This window comes from Hoplias malabaricus, chromosome 18 (assembly GCF_029633855.1).
Source record: "Hoplias malabaricus isolate fHopMal1 chromosome 18, fHopMal1.hap1, whole genome shotgun sequence".
NCBI classification, from domain to species: domain Eukaryota; kingdom Metazoa; phylum Chordata; class Actinopteri; order Characiformes; family Erythrinidae; genus Hoplias; species Hoplias malabaricus.
Genome location: NC_089817.1, coordinates 5,424,639 through 5,444,885, shown reverse-complemented (window position 1 = coordinate 5,444,885; position 20,247 = coordinate 5,424,639). Strand labels below are relative to the sequence as shown.

Sequence of the window (20,247 nt, the reverse complement as noted above, 5' to 3'; positions counted from 1 at the left end):
TCTCTCTTATGTATACACACACACACACACACACACACACTCTCACCCAGTCACACACACTCACACCTGTGGACAACTTCACACTCACCCAGTCACTCCCTCACTCTCTCTTATGTATACACACACACACACACACACACACACAGACACACACACACACACATACACACACACACACACACACACAGACACACACACACACACACACACACACACACAAACACTTGTGGACAATTTGACATATTCACCCAGTCACACACTCTCACCCAGTCACACACACTCATACCTGTGGACAACTTCACACTCATCCAGTCACTCTCTCACTCTCTCTTACGTACACACACACACACACTTTGACACTCTCACCCAGTCACACAAACTCACAACTGTGGACAATTTCACACTCACTCTGACTACTCTCTCACGCACAAACACACACACCCAACCTGCAGATACTTTAACTCTGTGTTTTTAACGCCATTACTGTGAAAAGGAAATAAAAAAAACCTTAAGAACCTTAAGTGAACACCCGAGGAGTGAGGGGAGGGTTTACTCTACAGACGGATGAGTCTGAAATTAGATCCACTGACTACATTTAAAATTCTTTCAACATAACATGAAAAGGCAAAACGAAATAAAAAAAATACACGTTTTTAAAGCTGTAATACACCTTTTACTGTAATACGATACCACACACAGACCTGTACTCCCGTGGAGCAGTGAAAAAGATAAAATACTAGAGTTAGGCCTGAGGGAAAGTCTGTTTTCGCGCTGTTTAAATAACCAGCCTTTGGCGAAATGGAGAAGCGGTGGAGAAGCTGGGTTGTGTTCACGGACACTAACGAGAACATTACGCAACTCTGACTCTTCATTTTGTTACACATTTCATCTCTTTCTCAAAGCTGGACACTCTCGGTCAGGAGAGGACGCGGGAGTGAGTACAGTTTAAGACAAAGACCTCTATTTTTAACGATTTTAATGTATTTCTGGAATGCTTGCCGAAGGGTATCATTCAATAACACAGCACCGCTGCCTCAGAACCTAAGGGAGCTTCTCAAAATAACAGAGTAATTTTTAAAACCTTGGGCAAAATGGAAATCCCGCATGAAAACATAAAATCCCTCTAAGTGGGTCGGAAAATAGTGTTGCTGTCACACACTTTGAGGCTCTCAAGGCCCTATGTTCGATCCTTGCCCTTAAATCACTGTCTGTGAGGAGTTTGGTGTGTTCTCCCTGTGTCTGTGTGGGTTTCCTCCGGGTGACTGTCTGTGAGGAGTGTGGTGTGTTCTCCCTGTGTCTGCGTCGGTTTCCTCTGAGTGACTGTCTGTGAGGAGTGTGGTGTGTTCTCCCTGTGTCTGTGTGGGTTTCCTCCGGGTGACTGTCTGTGAGGAGTTTGGTGTGTTCTCCCAGTGTCTGTGTGGGTTTCCTCCAGGTGCTATGGCTTCTTCACAGGTAGGTGAATGACTAGGGGAGTGTGTGTGATGCCCGGCGGGAGCTCCAAAATTTACTGACACTGAAGAGACATGTAAAATAGAGACCAACATTATGACAACCGTAAACCATAGCAAGATGTAAATGACATTAGCATAAGCATAATGACAAGCTGGGAGTGAACTGTCAGAACAGCTCTGGTGCTACAATGACATGCCAACTCTGAAGACATTTTGACAATCCGGTATCATGGGCTGAAATGATGTTGTCAACAGGGAAACAAGAGTCTCGCTTTATTTAAATGCTGTGCCAACATTACTGAGCAGATCTTAGTAGAGAAGGAACCAGTATGATATATTACAATTTCAGTATGCCTAAGAATTATAAGAATGTTAATTAATTAATTAATTCATTCATTGTCTGTAACCCTTATCCAGTTCAGGGTCGCGGTGGGTCCAGAGCCTACCTGGAATCATTGGGCGCAAGGCGGGAATACACCCTGGAGGGGGCGCCAGTCCTTCACAGGGCAACACACACACTCCCACATTCACTCACACCTACAGACACTTTTGAGTCGCCAATCCACCTACCAACGTGTGTTCTTGGACCGTGGGAGGAAACCGGAGCACCCACAGGAAACCCACGCAGACACAGAGTGAACACACCACACTCCTCACAGACAGTCACCCAGAGGAAAACCACGCAGACACAGGGAGAACACACCACACTCCTCACAGACAGTCACCCAGAGGAAACCCACGCAGACACAGGGAGAACACACCACACTCCTCACAGACAGTCACCCGGAGGAAACCCACGCAGACACAGGGAGAACACACCACACTCCTCACAGACAGTCACCCGGAGGAAACCCACGCAGACACAGTGAGAACACACCACACTCCTCACAGACAGTCACCCGGAGGAAACCCACGCAGACACAGGGAGAACACACCACACTCCTCACAGACAGTCACCCGGAGGAAACCCACGCAGACACAGAGAGAACACACCACGCTCCTCACAGACAGTCACCTGGAGGAAACCCACGCAGACACAGAGAGAACACACCACACTCCTCACAGACAGTCACCTGGAGGAAACCCACGCAGACACAGGCAAAACACACCACACTCCTCACAGACAGTCACCCGGAGGAAACCCACGCAGACACAGGGAGAACACACCACACTCCTCACAGACATTCACCCGGAGGAAACCCACGCAGACACAGGGAGAACACACCACACTCCTCACAGACAGTCACCCGGAGGAAACCCACTCAGACACTGAAAGAACACACCACACTCCTCACAGACAGTCACCCGGAGGAAACCCATGCAGACGCAGGGAGAACACACCAATATCCTCTCAGGCAGGGATTTAACACAACCTCAGGATCATAGAGATGTGTGGCAGCGACATTAGAACTCCTTGCTGCGCAGGAATGAAGAATTCTGTAACTAATTGCACAGATTTATTTTCCAAGATTACATTATCACGTCTTTGAATGTATTTTATTTTTTCTTAACTGCCCAGTTCTTGGGGATTCAGACCCCGGTTGCACTTTGCATTGTAAATCATAACATAAGAGTCCATAAAGCCTGCACTTTAAATAGCTGAATTCATCCATAAACTTTTGGAAATGGGTTCCAGTCAGTGTTGCTACACGTCCTGGTTTTCCCGGGATTGTTCTCTCTTCTTACTGTCTGTCCCGGAAAAATAATCATTCTTCTCGGGATGCCTATTGTCCCGGTTTTTCATGAAAACGCACTTCCATTCAATTATTCATTCACCTTTAAATAAACATATATTCTGCTGTTGCATCAGTGTTCTCTTCCCCGTACCTACATAGGCGTGGTGTGCTGGTCTCTGTGTTGCTGTAGCGGACGGAAGCCTGTGTCTGTACGGATTTATTTGATTGGTTCTTATGTAGGCTCGCTCCCTAGAGAGCTAGGGTTAGTCTCCTACCTCTACCCCGTCAGTAGTACGACAATACCCCAGCCTACTACTACTACTACTACTACTACTACTACTCAGATCTGGCAACCCTAGTCCCCGTCCAACCACACATGTTTGGTCCATATGGGAAGCCCACCTGACTGCCAACAAGTTTTGTTCATGGGGTAAATGATGGCTCACATATGAATGCCTTTCAGGGTCAGTGATGGGACCAGGATGGGTTAAATATATATAAATAGTAAATATAGTTTATAAAATCTAGTTTCGGGCGGCACGGTGGCGCAGCGGGTAGTGTCGCAGTCACACAGCTCCAGGGGCCTGGAGGTTGTGGGTTTGATTCCCGCTCCGGGTGACTGTCTGTGAGGAGTTGGTGTGTTCTCTCTGTGTCTGTGTGGGTTTCCTCCGGGTGACTGTCTGTGAGGAGTGTGGTGTGTTCTCCCTGTGTCCGTGTGGGTTTCCTCCGGGTGACTGTCTGTGAGGAGTGTGGTGTGTTCTCCCCGTGTCTGCGTCGGTTTCCTCCGGGTGACTGTCTGTGTCTGCGTGGGTTTCCTCCGGGTGACTGTCTGTGAGGAGTGTGGTGTGTTCTCCCTGTGTCTGTGTGGGTTTCCTCCGGGTGACTGTCTGTGAGGAGTGTGGTGTGTTCTCTCTGTGTCTGCGTGGGTTTCCTCCGGGTGACTGTCTGTGAGGAGTGTGGTGTGTTCTCCCTGTGTCTGTGTGGGTTTCCTCCGGGTGCTCCGGTTTCCTCCCACAGTCCAAAAACACACGTTGGTAGGTGGATTGGCGACTCAAAAGTGTCCGTAGTTGTGAGTGTGTGAGTGAATGTGTGTGTTGCCCTGTGAAGGACTGGCGCCCAATGATTCCAGGTAGGCTCTGGACCCACCACGACCCTGAACTGGATAAGGGGTTACAGATAATGAATGAATTAATGAAATATAGTTTCAAAATCATGGTGAACGTTTATTGACCTTTAATAGGAAAACATACCCTCTGCTGTTGCTACTCTGGGCTTAGCACTGCAGAAACCGCACTATGTAACTTTTGGAGTAGGGTAGGAAACCACACCGCCCCCTATCCCTTGATTTCAGGACAGTGCTGTAAAGGTGAACTACACTTTGCAAATGTGGTGCGAGCCCAGGAGCAAAAATACAAAATCTTACCTACTGTTCCTTTAAAAGTCTACCCTCATTTGGTCCCACTGCCAACCCACACAGAGCCTATGCCCATCATGAACCCAGCAAGCCCATGTTGTACCAACGAGAGCTGCCCGGGCAGTTTGATTAACCAAGCACTAGGCACAACCATGGAAAACAATGAGTACAGTTTGCGTGAAGTCTTTAGACGCTCCCTTAATGAGAAGAGCGTGCACTTGTTGACTGCGGGGAGTAAAGGTGGAGGGGTTGAGGATTTCGGGGCGATGTTGAAAAGCAGCTTTAGCGCGCTGATAAAAACTGCTCGGCCCAAGCGACCTTTAACCCGGAGTTTATCTCACTGCAAGCTTAAAAGCCCCGGGCAGATTGAGCTGAAGGTTCAGCCGAGAGAGAGAGAGAGAGAGCGCGCTCCAGCTGGATTGGTTTGAGAGGTTTGGTGAGAGGTTGTTTTTTTCCAGCTGGCTGTTTTTAGCGATGTGTGAAGAGAAGGACGAGTGCGATGTTGTTGTGGTGGGCGCAGGTCTGTCAGGACTCACTGCAGCTCACGCTCTGAGGAAGAAAAACCAGCAGCTCGAAGTGTTGGTGGTGGAGGCCAAAGGTGGGTTATTGTTTAACGTTTTTACTTTTTCAGTGAATAAAAATCCCTGAATTAATCAGTGTATGAACCACAAATCGGGGCTGTCGTGTTTAAATACATTTTTAACAACAGCACTGATATACCTTGACCACCAGGGGGCAGTAGAACGACGGTTGCTGTTTAAAACATAAATAGAGTAAAAAATACTACCCACTCTTGCTTTATTTTGAACATCCATTTGGGGGAAAAAAAGGACACTGAATGAACTTATTATTAATAACAGGAGGGTGCCTCTTGGAGTATTTGTTCCATGTGAGAGTTTGAGTATGAGGCCTTTACTTTAAATCCTACACACTTTGGGTTTAGTGCAGAGCATACATTAGAAATAATAATAATAATTTAAAAAATGGCTTCATTCCTGGATGCATCCCAATTAAATAATAATGTCATCTTTATTGTGCTCGTTCCAGGCCGTGTAGGGGGCCGTACTTTAGCGCAGCGGTTGCCAGCAGCCCACGGAGTTGACACCTGGGACATGGGGGGGCAGTGGGTGGGCAGGTAAGTTGGCTTTGGTTCGCAGCACACTGCACTTGTGGCTTCGCCTACTAACTTTATAATAGAGTCGCTTCTGCTGTAAATCACACACTTGGAAGAGAATTCCACAAGGTGCTACAGAAACATTAGTGTGAACATCATAGAACTGGATATTTGACCTGTCCTGTCCACTCATAAATAGCAGCAGGTTTTTGGAGTTACGCTTAAAGGGATAGTTCCTCAAAAACATAAAATGTACACAATGTTTCCGCTTCACTGATAGCAAGGAGGGCAGTACGGTGGCGCAGCAGGTTGCAGTCACACAGCTTCAAAGACCTGGAGGTTGTGGGTTTGATTCCCGCTCCAGGTGACTGTCTGTGAGGAGTGTGGTGTGTTCTCTCTGTGTCCGCGTGGGTTTCCTCCGGGTGACTGTCTGTGAGGAGTATGGTGTGTTCTCCCTGTGTCTGCGTGGGTTTCCGCTGGGTGACTGTCTGTGAGGAGTGTGGTGTGTTCTCCCTGTGTCTGGGTGGGTTTCCTCCGAGTGACTGTCTGTGAGGAGTGTGGTGTGTTCTCCCTGTGTCTGCGTGGGTTTCCTCCGGGTGACTGTCTGTGAGGAGTGTGGTGTTCTCCCTGTGTCTGCGTGGGTTTCCTCCGGGTGACTGTCTGTGAGGAGTTGGTGTGTTCTCCCTGTGTCTGCGTGTGTTTCCTCCGGGTGACTGTCTGTGAGGAGTGTGGTGTGTTCTCCCTGTGTCTGCGTGGGTTTCCTCCGGGTGACTGTCTGTGAGGAGTGTGGTGTGTTCTTCCTGTGTCTGCGTGGGTTTCCTCCGGGTGACTGTCTGTGAGGAGTGTGGTGTGTTCTCTCTGTGTCTGCGTGGGTTTCCTCCGGGTGACTGTCTGTGAGGAGTGTGGTGTGTTCTCCCTGTGTCTGCGTGGGTTTCCGCTGGGTGACTGTCTGTGAGGAGTGTGGTGTGTTCTCCCTGTGTCTGGGTGGGTTTCCTCCGAGTGACTGTCTGTGAGGAGTGTGGTGTGTTCTCTCTGTGTCTGCGTGGGTTTCCTCCGGGTGACTGTCTGTGAGGAGTTGATGTGTTCTCCCTGTGTCTGCGTGTTTCCTCCGGGTGACTGTCTGTGAGGAGTATGGTGTGTTCTCCCTGTGTCTGCGTGTGTTTCCTCCGGGTGACTGTCTGTGAGGAGTGTGGTGTGTTCTCCCTGTGTCTGCGTGGGTTTCCTCCGGGTGACTGTCTGTGAGGAGTGTGGTGTGTTCTCCCTGTGTCTGCGTGGGTTTCCTCTGGGTGACTGTCTGTGAGGAGTGTAGTGTGTTCTCTCTGTGTCTGCGTGGGTTTCCTCCGGGTGACTGTCTGTGAGGAGTGTGGCGTGTTCTTTCTGTGTCTGCGTGGGTTTCCTCCGGGTGACTATCTGTGAGGAGTGTGGCATGTTCTTTCTGTGTCTGCGTGGGTTTCCTCCGGGTGACTGTCTGTGAGGAGTGTGGCGTGTTCTTTCTGTGTCTTTTTTACGCCAGTGGACGGATATATGCTCGATTTCTGGGTTCTTTCAGATGCAGTACAGATTTAGCTTCCTTGGTTTAGGGCTGTAACTACAAAAGCTAATGTTGCTAACAAACAATGAATGCGAATGATAACATAAACATCTGCCAAAATTGTATTTTTTTACCTCAAAAATGCTGAAAAGGTGTGTAAACCTGTCTTTAAAACAATGTTTTAGTAAAATTGACCTATTTACATTAAGCTGAAGACAGGAACTAATTGTCAGTGGAGTGTCCCACTTTCTGGTCCTATTCCTCCGGGTGTTGGAGTCTGAAACACAGGGGTGTGTTGTCACCTTGAGCAGAATGTTGTTAAATTGTGCAAAGAAAATGGTGGTTCTGTTTATTCCAATATGGCCATCTCAGTTTTCAACAATACGGTTTGGGAACTGTCATCATATTGCACTGCATTGTGGGATTGTTTGGCCATTTCAGAAGGACTCATCATTTGTGTGCTGTACACGCTCTGTCAGACAGACTGCAGTTTTATTGTTGTTTTTGGGGCCGTCATGTTTAAAGATCAATCAACAGGGAAGGAGTTACATCGCGTCAATCTCCAGAGAGCGTCCAAACAATGTTACGTTGGAAAACATAGCCGTATCGTCTGCGTTATTTCATACAACCCCCCGAAAAAAGTGTAGAGGAATGCTCTGGATGTGCGCTACACACTTTTTTTTTCGACTTTATGGAGCTGGATAATAATATGGGCTCCACTTTTGCTGGCTTCATTATTTCAGCTCTCGCGGAGTCGTGAATGTCCTGAATGACACGTGTAGTAGATCTGCTCTCACATTTTTCCATTTCCATTCATGTTCCCCTCTCCTCAACTCCCAGACAGATCGCCCAGCAGCATTTAATAAAACCACACAGAAGGACGTTAGCCGCTAGTTCGTTATGTGCCTCTGCCGCACTGATGGAAAAGCATGGAGGTAGAGCGAGATTGTTATTACAGTTCTGTAATATTTCGCGCTCCTCTAGTTTAACCATTGCACCGTGGCAAACCAGGCCAGTGTTAATTTCCCTTATACATTTTTCTGTTCCATCTTAAAGCAACGCTAGGCAGTATTTTTACCCTAAAATCACAGCTTCTAAATCACTGTGATTCCTCAGTCACCTGTAATAGGGAGAATAGAGCCTCTGTCATTGCTACACCACACCACACTCCTCACAGACAGTCACTCAGAGGAAACCCACGCAGACACAGGGAGAACACACCACACTCCTCACAGACAGTCACCCGGAGGAAACCCACGCAGACACAGGGAGAACACACCACACTCCTCACAGACAGTCACCCGGAGGAAACCCACGCAGACACAGGGAGAACACACCACACTCCTCACAGACAGTCACCCGGAGGAAACCCACGCAGACACAGGGAGAACACACCACACTCCTCACAGACAGTCACTCAGAGGAAACCCACGCAGACACAGAGAGAACACACCACACTCCTCACAGACAGTCACCCGGAGGAAACCCACGCAGACACAGGGAGAACACACCACACTCCTCACAGACAGTCACTCAGAGGAAACCCACGCAGACACAGAGAGAACACACCACACTCCTCACAGACAGTCACCCGGAGGAAACCCACGCAGACACAGGGAGAACACACCACACTCTTCACAGACAGTCACCCGGAGGAAACCCACGCAGACACAGAGAGAACACACCACACTCTTCACAGACAGTCACCTGGAGGAAACCCACGCAGACACAGAGAGAACACACCACACTCCTCACAGACAGTCACCCAGAGGAAACCCACGCAGACACAGGGAGAACACACCACACTCCTCACAGTCACCTGGAGGAAACCCACGCAGACACAGGGAGAACACACCACTCTACTCACAGACAGTCACCTGGAGGAAACCCATGCAGACACAGGGAGAACACACCACACTCCTTTGCTACGCTGGGCTCAGCACTGCAGAAACCGCTCTATGTATGTTTTGGGGGAGGGTAGGAAACCAGACCTCTCCCTTCACTCTTCTTTCTAGTTGATTATGGGACAGTGCTGTAGAGATGAATTACACTCTGCAGCTGTAGGGGGAGCTCAGGAGCAAACAACCCCTCTCCCAGCACCAGGAAGTGTAAAGCCTCCCAGCACCGGGCTGTGGACCAGTGGAGCTGCTGTCTCTGGAGTGATGGAGCTCCATCCAAATTAGAACTAATTCAGTTCAGGAAAAACACTTAGTGTAGCTTAGTAATAGCCTTTACTTCTTGGTTTAGTTTGCGCCTCTTAGGTGAGGTCTGCTGTTCGGTGAGAGCATGAGTTGTGGTGCCATTAGAGGAACACTTGTATATACACATTTATGTCTCATATTTGGGAACATGAATCCTGTTAACCTTGTTTTCCCTCAGCTCACAGACCCACGTCATGGAGCTGATAAGAGAGCTGGGCCTGGAGGTCTACCCACAATTCACTGAGGGCAAGAAGGTTCACCACATGGGCGGCGCCAATGCGAAAATCAGAACCTACACCTCCAGCATTCCCTCGTTCTCCCCGCTGGTCCTGCTGGACTTTGTCCAGTTCCTCTGGAGGGTACGCCGCAGTTCTTCCAAATGCAATTACTTTATGAACTCTCTCTTTTAAGATCGTATTATAAATGGCTGATAGATGGCTATCATTTCATACGGAGGAGATTAGGTTAAGATCTATTCTTTTCTCTAATGCCTCAGACAATATGCTAAAGTGTATGGAGCACAGCAGTGATGTATTTCTGTAGCCAAGCATAGATGCCAGGTATGAAATCCTAATCAGCTGAAAGACAACAATAGAAATAAAAGCTCGATGTAATTTACTAATAGGAAGCAGAGAGAATGTGCCAGTTATGTTTTAGTTTGAGCATTTAGTTTATTCAGACATTAACAGCTAAGTCTTTACAGGGTAAATCAGAAAAATTATAAACCAAAAGCAATAAAAATCACGTAAATAAATGTTTCACAATGTGAGAAGCACAGGAGAAAACCAACACAGACACAGGGAGAACACACCACACTCCTCACAGACAGTCACTCAGAGGAAACCCACGCAGACACAGGGAGAACACACCACTCTCCTCACAGACAGTCACCTGGAGGAAACCCACGCAGACACAGGGAGAACACACCACTCTCCTCACAGACAGTCACCTGGAGGAAACCCACGCAGACACAGGGAGAACACACCACACTCCTCACAGGCAGTGACCCGTGTTGGGCATTGAATCCACATCCTGTGTGGCACAGTGATGCTGCAGGTAGCAATGGGTAGGATTCAATCCCCAACACGGGTCAATGTCTGTGAGGAGTGTGGTGTGTTCTCCCTGTGTCTGTGTTGGTTTCCTCCCAGGGTCCAGATACACATGGATAGGCTGTGTGACATAGCTCCGTCTTAAAGGCACAGTATCCAAAATAGCCTGCTAATAGTTGCTACTTATACCAGCACAAATGTAGTTTAAATGTGTGTGTGTGTGTGTGTGTGTGTGGTACTCATCAGGTTGAACGCCTATGTAAGACTGTGTCTGTGGAGGAGCCCATGTCGACACCCAACTCCCTGCATCTGGACAGCATGACACTTAAGTCCTACATGGACCAGCACATCTGGACAAGAGGTGAGCACCGAGTGACCCCTGGTCAAGGCACTTACAGCGACGTAGGGAAGAACGCCTTTTCTTTTCGCATAGAGGGCTTTAAAATGATTATCGCCTTCGGGTAGCACGCTATAATGCACTTTTCTTGCATTTGTTCTCAGGTCGTGATGTATTTTTCTCCTGCTGTGCATAAGCAGGGTTGCAGGCGGTGTATGGGTTTAGTTTTGATTGGAAACTGGATTTGTGTTTGTGTTCAAATCCTCTGCCTTAAAGGGGCAATCAGACATATTCTCCAGGGGTTCTCCTTCACGTTATGATACAGGCATTATACAGATGTCCTGGATGTAGCTGAGATTCTGTACTAAGGCTGGCTTTAAAATGAAATACCCCTTGGGGGACCCGCCCTATGGAGCATTAACTGGTTCATTCAGTCAATACAAAGCAATCTGATTCTTCTCATGCGACATCTCATGTGAAAAATGATGTATAATCCCCTTTATATAAATTCTGCGTACTTGTTTGCCACAGCCCTGTATCGTTTAAAGGAACAGGCGCTGAAACCGGCCGCTCTGAACAGGGCTGTTTGGACAGGGGGAGATCCAGATGGATCAGCAGGTCACAGATGGATCATACGCCTTTCTTTAAAGCCTGTTTGCTTCTGTATGTCTCCTACAGAGCTGATGGAGGAGCTGGCCCTGTGTAGCCGCAGTGTATTTGGGATGGAGCCTTCCCAGCTCTCCTTCCTTTACTTCCTCATGTACTCGGCCGCCGCGGGGGGCGTCATGCGGCTCCTGGAGACCACTCCGGGGTCCGCTCAGGAGTTCAAGGTCAAGGTGAGAGAGGTTCTCGTAACTGCAGAACGTGCATGAGTCTCTTGGCATGTGCTACATAAGGTAAAGATAATAATACGCTCACACAGCACGGGTCAGAACACACACAGAAAGACGGATATCTACAGTAGATAGAGACATGGTAAATACAGAGATACCAGGTGAGCAGGGATCAGCTTAGCTCTCTCCACAGTGCCCCCTCACGCACTCCCTACGGGGGGCTTGTTAGGAGTTGGGCAATATTACGGAAGATAAGCTGAATGGGTGAAGTGTGAGGAGAGATTGGCTTATCTTGGTGCTGCACTAGCGGTTGGTGACTTGCAAATCGGCTTCTTAGTCCCGCCTACCGTTTTATCGCTGTGGCTGACTCCGATGTGGCTGAGATGGATTAAATCAGTCGCTCTCAGTCCTGATCCTGATACCTCTGCCCTGCGTGTCATTGTTTTCCTCTTGCTCCAAAATGCTCAGCTCAACTCAGGAGGGGTTCATTAGATGCTTGCTTTTTTTTTTAAACGTTCTCATGTTGGCAAAAAGCCCATATTTGGGACCCAAGTCATTCCTAAGCTCCAGCGAGACCCGGTTTCATTAAACAGCTGCGATAGCTGCAGTTTTAATCCAATTCGCTTAATTCAGTGAGAAATCTGGGTTAGGACCTAGAACTACTCAAACGGGCGTGACGCCGACTTCAGTCATCGATTTGGTGCACACCAGGGCTCTCGTGGCAGCATTCTCACTTGTTCTAATGAACGTCAATCAAAACGCAGTCGCACCAGGGCTCATTTTAATTGAATCCGACCTGCCAAGTGTGAACACACACTAACAACAACAGAAATATACAGTGACGCTTCAGTAGAGTATAGAATGTAGAGGAATATGTTCCACGAACACGTGTAGGTGAACTGTACGGCTGTGAGTATTTAGAGACGTGGCCTTGGGACCGGGAGGTCACTGGTTTGATCCCCATGTGTCCATGGGCAAGACTCCAAACCCCCAGTTGCTCCCCAAGCACAACTTAAGCAGTCCACCTTAAGATGAGCCTAATCTGAGTTGTTTCACCCTTCCTTCTGTATCATATGACCTTGAAAGCCCTCATCAAAAGAAGGTGGATGACCGAGGGTGTCCGGTGTCAGGAGACCTGTTTAGGCTGTATCTTAGCAGTGCTAGTTTTCTGCTCCATTAACTAAACTGAACTTTCTCATGGAGCTGGTCTTTTGTGTGGAGGAATAATGTGTTGGTGTTTGGACAGAGGCAGCTGTAGGCTGTTTTGCTGCTCGCTGCTGTGCGGAGGCGGAGGTTCTTATCTGTGTTGCTATGTTTGTATGCAGGTGTTGGGTGACGTACCACTTTCTGTCCACAGGGGGGCACTCAGCAGCTGTCCGAGAGGCTGGCAGAGCTGGTGGGAAAGGAGAATGTGCGCCTGGGCTTCGCTGTGACGGCTATTCGACAGGTAACTGCTTAATCACAGTGGTGGAGGTACATGCCCACGGATACACACAGACTGGAAGCAGAGAACAAACTGTCCTGTTTGAGCCGCACTGAGAGCTTCAACATGAAAACATAGATGATGCTTTATTTTGTTACATAAAAGATTTTCATGTTGTTAAAGGTCTTTTTTTTGAAGTTTTCTTTTGGTGATATCCACTTTCAGCCTTCATCAGTTGAGCCTGGTCCATTCCCACTGAAATTATGCGGAGAGCTCCAGTCAAAATGACTTCTTGAGTGAGGGCAGCTAGTCAGAACAGACAGAGTTTAGATTTTATGTCAGTGTAAAGGCACCGTAACAAAAACATTCATTCATTCATTATCTGTAACCCTTATTCAGTTCAGGGTCGCGGTGGGTGCAGAGCCTACCTGGAATCATTGGGTGCAAGGCAGGAATACACCGCCAAGGCAGGCGCCAGTCCTTCACAGGGCAACACACACTCACACACTCACACCTACCGACACTTTTGAGTCGCCAATCCACCTACCAACGTGTGTTTTTGGATTGTGGGAGGAAACCGGAGCACCCGGAACAACCGGAAACCCCCGCAGACACAGGGAGAACACACCACACTCCTCACAGACAGTCACCCGGAGGAAACCCACGCAGACACAGGGAGAACACACCACACTCCTCACAGACAGTCACCGGGAGGAAACCCACGCAGACACAGGGAGAACACACCACACTCCTCACAGACAGTCACCCGGAGGAAACCCACGCAGACACAGGGAGAACACACCACACTCCTCACAGACAGTCACCTGGAGGAAACCCACGCAGACACAGGGAGAACACACCACACTCCTCACAGACAGTCACCCGGAGGAAACCCACGCAGACACAGAGAGAACACACCACACTCCTCACAGACAGTCACCCGGAGCGGGAATTGAACCCACAACCTCCAGGCCCCTGGAGCTGTGACAGAGACACTACCTGCTGCGCCACCGTGCCTCCCATAACAAAAACAGCCAGGTCAACTATAGGTAAACAAGACAGGGATGTGAAAATGAATTTGCAGTAATTAAACTCCCACACGTTTAAGTGGACGCAGGCCCGTGCTGGTGATGGAATCATCTTATTGAAATAAACAGACTGAAAGAAAGCTTCTTGATGTATTTTTATTGACAGCTGAGCCACTACAGCCTTTTTTTAAAAAGTGAAGATATTATGAAGAAAAGAAAAGACAAATTTTCAGTGGCTGTGCACATTCATTTAGGCAGCTGGAGCCCACCAACCCACACACTGTGAAATAAGACAACCTCATCTCTTTTTGTGGGTTTCCAAATCAGACAACGTGGGATAAAATGAGTTGCTGTAATTTTGTGCTACATAGAGTGCAGAGACTTTAGATTTGCCTTCCCCCTCGTTGAGAACAAAGACAAGGTTAAACGCAGCAAAAGAGAACTAAGAGCACTGAGTAATAACGGAGAAAAAAAAGAAAAAAAAAAGCTGGTCCTCACTCCTCACTGCTGCGCACTCAGGGTCGGGGTGAACAGCGAGTGGCTCATTATCATTTAAAGGGACAGGTGCAGAAACTGGCCAATCTGAACAGGGCTGTTTACACAGAGGGAGAACACTGCTGTGGGGGGACATTAAAAACTGTGTTCACTTAAGGAAACGGTGTGGAATATGACCCATTTTATCTGCGTGATATCACATGTTTAACCAGCTCAGCTCAACAGCCACATTTCTTCAAACATCTTAGCTACGCCTAGTAAATAGAAATGTAGCATGTAAATAAGCCTCTACTTATTGATTACCCAGAATTACAGATTTAGCGGTGGCTTTAAAAAGAAATCCCACACTGCCTTCAAAGTACACCTTTGCCTTCATTCATTAATCGCAAATCCATGAATATGCAATTAGCCCTGGCTTCTGTCTCCACTTAGCAGCTCGCCACTTCAGTTGACTGGATTGGTTCTTTAGATTTATGATGTCAGAAATCCTAGCTTTATGAATCCACCCGTTTGAGAGAGTCTGTGAAACATTGGAATATTTTAAAGCGGAGACGCTCGGCCACATAATCAGCATTGACTGACTGATTATGTCATGCCTGATAGAACTGCTAGCATATAAACAGCACCACGCGTGCATGCTAACAAGGTAAACAACTTGATTTTCACCAGAGGGGTTCTTTAATGTAAGACGTGTTTAGAAGTCGTTAATGGTTGTGTGTGGGTGGGTTTGTGGCTTTACATGAAATGAATCAATAAATGAACAACTTTCTTTTTTTCTTTTTTTTAAACGCCTATATTAAAAGTGAGCTGTTACCGTGGTAACTCTGCTAATCATCACTGGGCACAGGACTTCAGGGGGCAGAAATATCATACAAGAAAACAGCTGGAACTGGACTGATTTAGAACCAAAGTGGATATTTCCCATGCCTTCTGTCCAGTTGTGTCCGCGCCCATGCTTGTGTTTCCTTGTTGATCCACTGCAATGCTTACCATCATTAAACCTTTCAATGGGCGAACTCAGGAACTGCTGTGTTGCACCACACCCGCTGAAGATTGGGTGACACAAAATCTTTTTTGTGAGCTTTTAAATCACGTTAATGAATAGGCCTAAGCCTTGAACGCCACGAAACTGCTCTCACTCTCAGCGAGAGAATATCCATTAGACGGCTTAATGGTCTCTGCTGAGTTACATCACCAGCTCAGAGCAGAGGGAAGCTTGCTTTTTTCCTTCTTCTTCTTTGCCAGGCTCGGCTCTAACAGGCCATTTGTGCTCCTCTGTAATAAGGAGGCCAGCGAGCGAAGGTGGCCCGTCGGCGCCGACCTGTGTCCAGCCTTTCTGAATGAAGGTTAGGCTTGTGCTTGGTGAAGCTGTTCTCAGAACGGTGCTGGAAGGTCCTGCCGTTTTCTCTCAGCGTGCCACAAGCTTCCCTCCTCGTCAGTTCACTTCAGTTTTCCTCTCATTAATCAGGTATTTAATGAAAAGCTTTCTGTGGTGCAACATGTAGAATACACACCGTAGCACAGCGTACAGATAAGAGCAGGACTAATGTAGATACGACTGTTTATGTGTGAAGACTACAAGGCATCTTACATTGTGCAGGCCGGGTAGTGTCAGAACCAGAGAAGGCCAGAGTGTAAATACAACCTATGAACCACTGAAGCATAACATCAAGTCCATATAATAATAGCTCTGTGTGTGGCTGGAAGTAGCATACACATAAACAACGTAAGCCTTGTGCCTCAGAATTTAACCCATCCATGGCAGTGAATACACAATCCCACACCATACACCCAATCCTGGTCTCTTAGGTCATGGCTGCCTGCTCCATTGGGTTGGTTGCTAATGGTCCCATACAAATACAGGATCGCCCTGTATTTGCAGACTAAAAAACTTTTTTTTTCCTGTATTTTTGAGAGGGCGGCACGGTGGCGCAGCAGGTAGTGTGGGTTCAATTCCCGCTCCGGGTGACTGTCTGTGAGGAGTGTGGTGCGTTCTCCCTGTGTCTGCGTGGGTTTCCTCCGGGTGACTGTCTGTGAGGAGTGTGGTGTGTTCTCCCTGTGTCTGCGTGGGTTTCCTCCGGGTGACTGTCTGTGAGGAGTGTGGTGTGTTCTCCCTGTGTCTGCGTGGGTTTCCTCCGGGTGACTGTCTGTGAGGAGTGTGGTGTGTTCTCTCTGTGTCTGCGTGGGTTTCCTCTGGGTGCTCCTGTTTCCTCCCACTGTCCAAAAACACACGTTGGTAGGTGGATTGGCGACTCAAAAGTGTCCGTAGGTGTGTGTATGAGTGAATGTGTGTATTACCCTGTGAAGGACTGGCGCCCCCTCCAGGGTGTATTCCCGCCTTGCGCCCAATGATTCCAGGTAGGCTCTGGACCCACCGCGACCCTGAACTGGATAAGGGTTACAGATAATGAATGAATGTATTTTTGAGCCAATCAGCAGCCAGTCTGCTATCAATCATGTAGCACTGCAGCCAACTTCTTTTTTTTAAAGACAAAGTAATTTTATACACAATTCCATAAAAGATTAATTAAAAAAATACGAAATATTTCTAGAGTGTGACACAAATAAGCAGTCTTAAATAATTAGAATATTCTGTATATTGTAGCTGTTAAAAAAAGTAGCTTTAAAGGAGAAGGAGGAAACCTTCTTAACTTTAAATGGAAGTCAATGGAAAAGAAAAAGATTTTAATCCAAGTAGTTTTGGAGCTTTTCTATTGGTCCATTCATCAGGAAATCTTCACACGATGTGAAGGACAGCTTCTGTGTTCAAACTAGAAATCCACAAAAATGCACATGTTTTTTTGGACAGAGACAATATTAAACATGGGGCATAACAGTAAAACAACGGCAGCAAATATTAATTAAAGTCAAAGAGTTTGTCATTTGCAGTGTAAGGAAACAATGAAATTCTTTTTTTGCTAATCACCAACAATGCCAAATAGAAAAAGAGAAATACTATGAAGCAAGAAATAACTACACTAAATAACTATTATGAAGTGCAATAACTCAATTACAGATATATACATAAGTCAAAGTGTGCTACAGTAAAGTGACAGTGGCCTGTAAACATGTAGATAGTAAAGTCTACAATCACAAGCAATCCTTTAACAGATAAAGTTATGACATACGCAAAAATTAGTGGTTGTATATTTATTGAAAGAAGGAATAAAAGTAGGTTCCTAATCGTATGAAAACTGTAAAAATGGGTTGCATTATTTAGACTACCCGCGACCCTAAATTGGATAAGCGGTTACAGATAATGGATGGATGGATTATTTAGACTACATTTGTTTAACACGACCTTACAATGGCATCAATTATTGGACAAATGTAGGCTACTATGAACATATTCCATGTGTTTGTGCATTTTTACTGGACATAAAAGTTAATTATTGTAGTTTAATGAGGATTAGACTGTCTCTTAGACCTCTACTGATGAAACACTAGCTCCGGATCTCCTATAGATAGGTAATTAATGAACAAATTAAAATAGCACAGTAGTTATTTGAACTTTGTTGCTATCCAGAAAAGCTACTGACCTTTTTGTTCTTTTGTTTGTTTAATGACTCTGATGTTAGCCAATAGAACCGTGGTCAGCACCTACTTTTGAAGAAACTATTAAGAAGAGTGACTGCAGGGGAAGATGATGGACAAGATAACGATTGGTTTTAATCAAATGTGACTGACAACAAAAATCTAGTGTCTGACAACAAAAATCTAGTGTCTGACTGACTGCAGTTGGAAAGGATTGACGGGCGCACCACCCTCCCCCACTGCTCCCTCCCACATTGTGCTCTGGCCTGCCCTGTCACTTACACTGCCCCTCACTGAAATGTGTTCCTTATATCTGTTTCAGAAATGTGGCTACTCTGCAATTAAGCACAGCGAGACACTTGGCTATAAGTAATGCTAGGCACAATATAGCTAATCCAACACAGCATGGCTAGATGTTACGCTAATAACTATAAATACAGCTCTAACCTGTGCTAAGCTAAACAGAGTATGACTGTAAAATTGTCTGTAATTATGCTAATCAGTGGTTAGCTATGAGCTAAAATAAACACAGTATGGCTAATTGTTTTGCTAATGGCTATACCCTGCTATAAGACTGTTAGTTATGCACTGAATATCTGTAAACTGCGCTAGGAATTAGCATGGCTCTATGCTAGGCTAAGTATTATTGTGAGTAGGAAGCAGGCTAAGCACAGTGTGGCTTGAGGCTAAAGTAAACACAGTATGGCTAAGCTCAGTGTAAATGTTAGTGCACCTTACTCTCCCAGTGAATGTGAGCTGAGCTTGGATGAGGTTTTTTTTTTTTCCCCCAGCGGAGCTAGCTGTGGTTTTGGGGTCAAACAGAGACACTCTTCCTCATCTTCAGAGCAGAGCTCGAGGGGGGTGTTTCAGAAACAGCCTCCAGAGACTACAGCCCACCCAAGCATACTAATGCACCCACCACTACTACTGGATTTATTGTGTGTGGTGTGGGAAGGATGGTGAGGGAGGAAGAAAGAGAGTGAAAGGAGGAGGGAAAGCGAGAAGGCGGGAGAGAATGGGGAGAAGGAGAGAGAGTTAGAAAGAGAGGAAAGGAGAATGAAAATGAAGGAGAGAAGGAAATGCTAGAGTGGGAGTGAGTGAGAGGAGGAGGCATAGAAGGGAGTGAGAGATGGAGAGAAGGATAAGGCAGAGAGAAAGAGGAAAGGAGAATGAAAATGAAGGAGAGGGGGGAATGCTAGAATGAGAAGTGAGAGGGGGAGAGAAAAATAGCAGGAGAGAGGGAGCAAAGGAGAGTCAGAGAGTTGGAGGAATTAGGAGACGGAGTGAGATGCAAGAGTGCATTTACATTTCAGGGTTTGAAGTGGCACGGATCCATCTTTTTTGCCTAAATGTGTTTGATAATTACTATAAATGGAAGTGATTTCAGATCTCAGCGCAGGGCCTGATCCATTAGAGCCGCTGTAGGGCCACGTGGTTTGGGAACACCTGCTTATCACACAGTGCCTCTGAAATGAAGGGATTATTAGGGAATTTGTACTGTGAGGATTTGATGGCGTTCACCCAGGACAGCATTAGTGAGGTCAGGTTCTGGTGTTGGATGATGAGCCCTGGATCAGAAACGCCACTTCAACTCATTCCACAGGTAGTGGGGGCGCTCCCTTGCTTCAGAGACCACACCTCCACTGTTCTCCAGCCCTGTGCTGGGGGGGCTCCCCTCAAGCCTAAGCTTGGCATTGAGTGTATTACAGCAAAATTACAGCAAAGTTTTGGACGTATAAAGAGTGTGTGTACTTTCTGAGGCCTCTGGATGCTGGCCCTGTGAGTTACATATGAGGTACCTGATCATTGTGACTCTCTTTTTCATTTCATCACCTGCCCATGTCTCTGTCATCATCCAGCGTGGGCAGCTTGTCTGCGGCGAGTAAAATGATGTGCACATCACGGCTTTTTCTGTTTACATTAGGAGCGGAGGATATGGCAAATATATAAAATCAAAATATTGACTTTTTTGAGGCTGATGACTAAATTGAAAAAGGCAAGTCGTGGCACACAGTCTCAGAAAATACACTGAAAATCAGCACAGGGCCTTCCACAGCGTTCAGAGAAAGGTAATGGATTAGCAAAAAAAAACCAAACAGCTGTGAAAGGAGTTAAAAAAAAGTCACATGTTCATTGCTTGCGCGCATGAACCTGGGAATCT

The 20,247-nt window shown here is 46.8% G+C and overlaps 1 protein-coding gene across 1 annotated transcript in view; it reads left to right on the top strand.

Moving 5' to 3' along the window:
- Positions 1 to 4,942: 4,942 nt before the first annotated feature.
- The window catches only part of si:ch211-127i16.2 (probable flavin-containing monoamine oxidase A), a 74,032-nt gene continuing 58,727 nt past the window's right edge, over positions 4,943 to 20,247 (top strand). The window contains exons 1-6 of the mRNA XM_066651602.1: positions 4,943 to 5,139; positions 5,589 to 5,676; positions 9,566 to 9,746; positions 10,683 to 10,797; positions 11,452 to 11,609; positions 12,964 to 13,053. Of these exons, the coding sequence (XP_066507699.1) occupies positions 5,016 to 5,139; positions 5,589 to 5,676; positions 9,566 to 9,746; positions 10,683 to 10,797; positions 11,452 to 11,609; positions 12,964 to 13,053 (756 nt within the window). The 5' untranslated portion in view covers positions 4,943 to 5,015. The remainder of the gene's footprint in view (positions 5,140 to 5,588; positions 5,677 to 9,565; positions 9,747 to 10,682; positions 10,798 to 11,451; positions 11,610 to 12,963; positions 13,054 to 20,247) is intronic.